This window comes from Medicago truncatula, chromosome 6 (assembly GCF_003473485.1).
Source record: "Medicago truncatula cultivar Jemalong A17 chromosome 6, MtrunA17r5.0-ANR, whole genome shotgun sequence".
Lineage (NCBI taxonomy): Eukaryota > Viridiplantae > Streptophyta > Magnoliopsida > Fabales > Fabaceae > Medicago > Medicago truncatula.
In genome coordinates this window covers 18,699,228-18,705,530 of record NC_053047.1, presented here as the reverse complement: position 1 = coordinate 18,705,530, position 6,303 = coordinate 18,699,228, and the positions used below count along the sequence as shown (strand labels likewise).

Below are 6,303 nucleotides of genomic sequence, written 5' to 3'. Positions count from 1 at the left end.
TAACATACGGAGGAGGGCGTTCGGGGTTGGGATATGCAATATATTCCGATGTGAGTTGTGCCTTAAACCCGTTCCACCGCACCCCCAAATACACCATCCAGTTTTTCTTCAATGGATCATTTTTTGGATCATCACTTTCTGGCATAACAAAATGCTTCTATATACATCAAAAATTTGGAGTTAGTACCTAAAGATCAATAGATACAATAATTAAATAGTAAATGCTGAATTAAAAATACAGCTATAATACCTGAAGATCAACCCAAATTGCATCTTTTGTGCTTGCATCTACCTGTTTCCATTCATCTATTAAAATACTACACTTACTTCGAGCAAGATATGCTGCATAACTCTTAAACTCTGCAGAATTTGGACCATAACACCTCCCAGTTTCTGGATTAAAGTTGACCAATGGTTTCACACCCGATTTCAGAACTTTGGTCATTTTTTTCATCTTGGTGGCACCTCTAACATTTCTTTTTGGAAGTTCACTAGACGAAGGAGGAAAGTTGGTTGAATCAGCCATGTATCTGTTGACAAAACAAGAAAACTTTTTCATAACATATAAAAAGGATGAAAGTTAGTTGAATCAACCATGTATCTATTTAACTCAATTCATTGAATTCATTTACCAAATATAATTTACATGTACACATACACAGATTTTAAAACATCTCATATTACAAATGTGACTATTAATAAAAATTAAAACCTTATTAGTCCTCCCATATCCCTTCTTCATGATCCGAACGAGTAGCGTGCACATCGTCTACTTCGTTCTCATCAATAGATGTAGTAACATTTGTTGAGCAAGAAGGAATCTCAGGGATATCAAGAGTTTCATCACTACCATGAGTATTTTTTGTTTGTAGAACCACTGACCACCTTTTGTTAGAAGGATCCGTGACATAAAACACTTGTTTTGCTTGGGATGCCATAATGAAGGGTTCGTCCCTATAAGCTGCCTTGGAAAGATCGACTAGTGTATATCCTAATTCATCAATTCTTACACCATTGTTAATATCAATCCATTTGCATTTAAATATAGGCACTGTAAATGTAGTATAACCAAGCTCCCAAATCTCTTCAATTATCCCATAGTATGGTGTAGATGCCATTATAGGGTTTTTATCTTTCGAACTAGAGAAGTGCATCGACTCAGCCACAACCATAACCCCACTATTTTGCATGGTACTTTTATCATCCTTTGCTTTTGTATAAAATGTAGTTTTATTAATATCATATGCACTCCAAGTTATAATGTTAAACTTAGGCGTACGTGCCAACCATTTAATTGTATCAGAGGCACTTTCATCATTAGCAAATCTTTCTGTAAACCAATCGGAAAAACTCTTATTATGCTCTCTTAACAACCCTTTCTCATTCATCTTGGGGTAATTTCTCTTTACAATATTTTTGTGAGTAGATAAGTAAGGTTGAACTTCATCAGTGTTATTCAATATAAACAAATGTGCTGGATGGATCACATCCCAAAACATGGTCTTAACATTTAAACCTTGTCCCGTACCTTCAAAACTTTCATCATGACGAGACTTGGGAACTCCTATAGAATCCACATTTGACAAATAGTCTGAACAATGCTCAATACCTTCTTCTGCAATGTACCTTTCAACAATTGATGCTTCTGGACGGTGTAGATTCATCGTATACCCTTTCAAGATCTTCATGTATCGCTCAACTGGATACATCCATCTTAAATAAACTGGACCACACTGTCTAATCTCCCTCACCAAATGAACAATCAAGTGTTCCATAATGTCAAAAAATGAAGGAGGAAAATACATCTCCAATTGACACAAGATAACTGCAGCCTCATGTTCCAACTCGTCTAACTTCAACGGATCAATGACTTTACTACATATTGCATTGAAGAATAAACACAGCTTAGTTATAGTTATTCTAACTTTGTTAGGCAATATTCCACGAATAGCAACCGGTAGTAATTGCTGCATCAAAACATGAGAGTCATGAGATTTTAAGCCAATTACCTTGAGATCATCCATTGATACAAGCCTCTTGATATTTGATGAGTAACCTTGCGGCACTTTGATACCTTGTAAACACTCACAAAAACTTCTTCTCTCTTTCTTAGACAAAGTGTGACATGCTGGAGGTAAAAATGTTCTATTACCTTTTTGTTGTGGAGTTAACTGCTGCCTTATACCCATCTCCTTCAAATCTAGACGAGCATTTAAACCATCTTTTGTCTTGCCTTTAATGTCGAGAAGTGTTCCAACTATACTATCACAAACATTTTTCTCTACATGCATCACATCAATACAATGTCTTACATCAAGACTAGACCAATATGCAAGCTCAAAGAACACCGACCTCTTTTTCCATATATTTTTCACAACAGGCTTCTTTTTTTTCTTTCCAAAGGTAACCTCCACATTTTGTTGTCGTTGATAAACTTCCTCTCCGGTCAAGGGCTTTGGAGCAAAACCAATCTCCGGTTCACCATTGAAAGCTTTCCTCATCTTACGATATGGATGATAACGATTTAGAAATTTTCGATGCCCAAGATAAACAGTCTTGCTTCCATGTTTCAGTTGATGATAACATGTTTCAGTCTCACATATAGGGCACGCTTTATGCCCTTTAACTGTGTACCCACTCAAATTACCGTATGCCGGAAAGTCATTGATGGTGCAAAACAACATGGCACGCATATTGAAATGTTCCCCGGAGTACGCGTCAAGAACATCAACTCCTTCTTCCCACAACAATCTTAAATCATCAATCAATGGACTTAGATAAACATCTATGTCGTTACCTGGTTGATATGGGCCCGAAATCATCATCGATAACATAATATATTTACGCTTCATGCACAACCAAGGAGGTAGGTTGTAAATTATCAAGAGAACGGGCCATGAAGTATGTTTACTACTTAGATTACCATATGGATTCATTCCATCAGTAGCAAGTCCAAGTCTAAGGTTTCTTTTCTCTTTGCCAAAAGATGGAAACAAAGAATCGATTTTCTTCCATTGCAAAGAATCAGCTACATGGCGAATTTTTCCATCACGTTTTCTCTCATCTGCGTGCCATCTAAGGTTCTTTGCGTCCTTTGGATTAGAGAACAATCTCTTGAACCTTGAAATTATTGGTAGGTACCAAAACACTTTGGCAGGAGGACCCTTTGTGCTCGCATCATCTCTAGAATCAACGTCTTTCTTTTTGTAGCGTGACAACTTGCACTTCGGACAATGATCATGTTTTTCAAACTCTTTTCTATATAAGATGCAGTCATTAGGGCATGCATGTATTTTTACATACTCCATACCCATCGGACACAATATTTTTTTGGCCTCGTAATAACGATTCGGCATTGTGTTACCTTCTGGAAGTATTGTTGTCAACAATTGAAGCAATTCTGTGAAACTTTTATCACTCCATCCATTTTTTGCCTTCAAATTAAACAATTTTAAAACAACTGACAAACGTGTAAACTTTGTGCATCCCGGGTACAAAGGTTCTTCCTTGTCTTTACATAATGTATCGTACATATGCGCTCTCTTAAAAGATTCTTCTCCAATATCGTGTATCATGTCTTCCAGTCGATCATCCATATCTGCACTAACGTTCTCTCTTTGGGATACACTTGGCAGTATTGCTTCACCATGCCATATCCATTGTGTATAAGTTTGACAAATCCCGTTCCAAACTAGATGGCCCCTTATTTCTTCCTTAGTAATGTTTGGCTCCCGGTTCCCACAAGAAACACAAGGACACGGGAAAAGTCCATCTTTGTTCGGAAGATTTTGTTCAGCAAACTGTAGAAATTCATTCATTCCATTATCAAACTCTTCACTTAATCGATTAGCTCTCATCCAACTACGATCCATATTGACGCACTGAAAATGAACACACGCTGAATCAAAGAATTGTGATGCCTACATAACTATTAGAACTTAGAAGACTTGGAGTTTGACCAAGTAAAAAACATGGTGCTTAAGCAACGTAAATACTTATGCGGAGGTACGAGATTACTACTAGCTAGAAATCTCTTAGAGGACACGCAAAAACTGCTATAATTTATTAAGCTGAACTAGGTGTAAGACACACCTAAGAACGCAAGGAACCAAGCAGATACAACCGGTAAAAATACGGCGATTCCCTAACGAAATGGAACATATGAATAAAGTGATAAAACACAAACACAAGCAATCAAATTAATCATATTACGATGTTGGGAATATTCATCATATATTTGTTTCAGTATGCTTACTTTCAATTTCATAATACTATGAATTATATCAATAATACAAAGTTTATTTGCTAAATAATAAGATCTGAAGCATTTGATAGTGTTAAGATCTATAACAGTAACATACTATTAAGAGTCGAGTTATATTATAAGGATTTTCATTGTAATTCATAACTTACATAAATTATGACATTCTATACAAGCTACTGTTAGAGCCATCAAACACCAATTAATTATATCAGGTCACAAATTATCAATGCAAGTAACCCCAAAAAGACTTCTACTTTATCTAACTTAAAAGATGTAATATTAATCACCACAAAGCACTGGCATGAACGGTACTACCACCCATGAAGTGCAGCAATGAGTAAAGTGGGTTTGGCTCCATAGAGTAAAGTGCACCCAAACAAATCATAAGACAGATAGAGCAGGTTGTGTAACAAATTTAGAAGGAAAGAAGGATAAGGAATCTTGACAACCTGTAATATCACTAATGTCCCCAAATAAACATAGCTTTAGTTCCAATGATTATAATATCACACCGCAAGAAATAACATAGTTAATTTACAAAAAGTTGCATTATGAATCTTGTAGTTTTTCTTTTCAATTTCAGTAATCTTGTAGTTTTTTCTTTTCAATTTAAGAAGAAAATCAAGTCTCTGGAACTGGAGTCAAAGTATGAATCTGGAACTGGAGTCAAAGTATGAAATCAATAATATCTCCAGAACTTACTATAAACTTAATTAAACACAAATTCTATAACAAGTAAACACATAATTATAAGTATAACATCACGATTTTGAAAAGGGTTAGGGTTTCAAGATTCTTTTTTTAACAGCAAAGGGGTTAGGTTTTCACGATTGAAAAGTCACCGAAGAGAGAGAGAGAGAGAGAGAGAGAGAGAGAGAGAGAGAGAGAGAGAGAGAACTCACGGGAGAGAGAGAGAGAGAATGAGCAGCGACGGTGAGAGGTTCTGATTCAGCAGCGACGGTGAGAGGTTCTGATTGAGCAGCGACGGTGAGAGAGATAACTCACCGGAGAGAGAGTGTTTGAGCAGCGATGGCGAGAGACAAAAACTCACCGGAGAGATTGAGAGAGAAAGCGATTGAGCAGCGACGTTGAGATGTTCAATTGTTTTTTGACTGAGAGTGAAAACTCATGTTTTTTTACAATTCACTGTATGTGTTTTACGATAGAGGGAGGAAGGGATAAGGTCAAAGTGAAAATGTGTTTTCCCTTCAGGCAGTTTTCACCACTGATGTGAAAAAAGTTAGCCATAGTTTTCACCTAAATTGCAAAAATGCCACCGCGTTTTTTTCCCTTCATTTCAATACTCCACTGATGTAAATGTTATATGCTATTAGGATTTCCCTTCATGCACTTATGTCAACTGATGTAAAAACTAACAGTGTGTATCTTTCCCTTCAGGTATTTTTCGTGCTGATGTGAAAACTAAAACACCTTTGATGTTAAATGTATATTTTGTAGTAGTGTGCACCTAAACTTTGGAGACAAATACGAGAATTTAAGCCAAATTACATAACCTAACAACCCATCCATCAACAGCTTCCATCTTCTATACCTGACAAAGGAGATGTGAGAATCCAGAGTCTTTTTTTCTATCCAATTACGGATCATATCTTCAACCACATCACGCCCATTTCGACTACACTTGGTCTCGGATTTGTTCACTTTGTCATGCTGGACAAAAATCAATTGATGAAGTGCAAAGGTAGTGAAACTGGATTCATTCCCATAGAGGCCAATAAAGCTTGTGTGATACCAGCAATTCAAATTCAGTAGAGACAGTGACTCAAAACAAAATAAACTTAAGAACATAACACAACACACAGACTAACATAAAAAACAGACAAGACCCACAACAAACACACAAATGGAAAAGCTGAATTCAAACAAAGCTAAACAAACCCAACCGAAAATCACCCATGGAGGTTTCCGCGGAGGCCTTTCGGTGCCGAGCTCCAGAGAAGAGAAACCAAACTCAGTTTTCTGCAAGGTGGATGGGAGTCGCAACAGTAACGGTCATTTCCGTATGTTCATGACAACTT

At 36.7% G+C, this 6,303-nt stretch overlaps 1 protein-coding gene across 1 annotated transcript; it reads right to left on the bottom strand.

Moving 5' to 3' along the window:
• Window positions 1–391: 391 nt before the first annotated feature.
• Window positions 392–5,695, bottom strand: LOC120575871 (uncharacterized). Its single transcript, XM_039826654.1, has 3 exons — window positions 5,167–5,695; window positions 713–3,881; window positions 392–530 (listed from the first exon to the last, which is right to left on the bottom strand). The coding sequence occupies exon 2, from the start codon at window positions 3,870–3,872 to the stop codon at window positions 717–719; it is 3,156 nt and encodes a 1,051-aa protein (XP_039682588.1). The 5' UTR covers window positions 3,873–3,881; window positions 5,167–5,695; the 3' UTR covers window positions 392–530; window positions 713–716.
• Window positions 5,696–6,303: the final 608 nt, after the last annotated feature.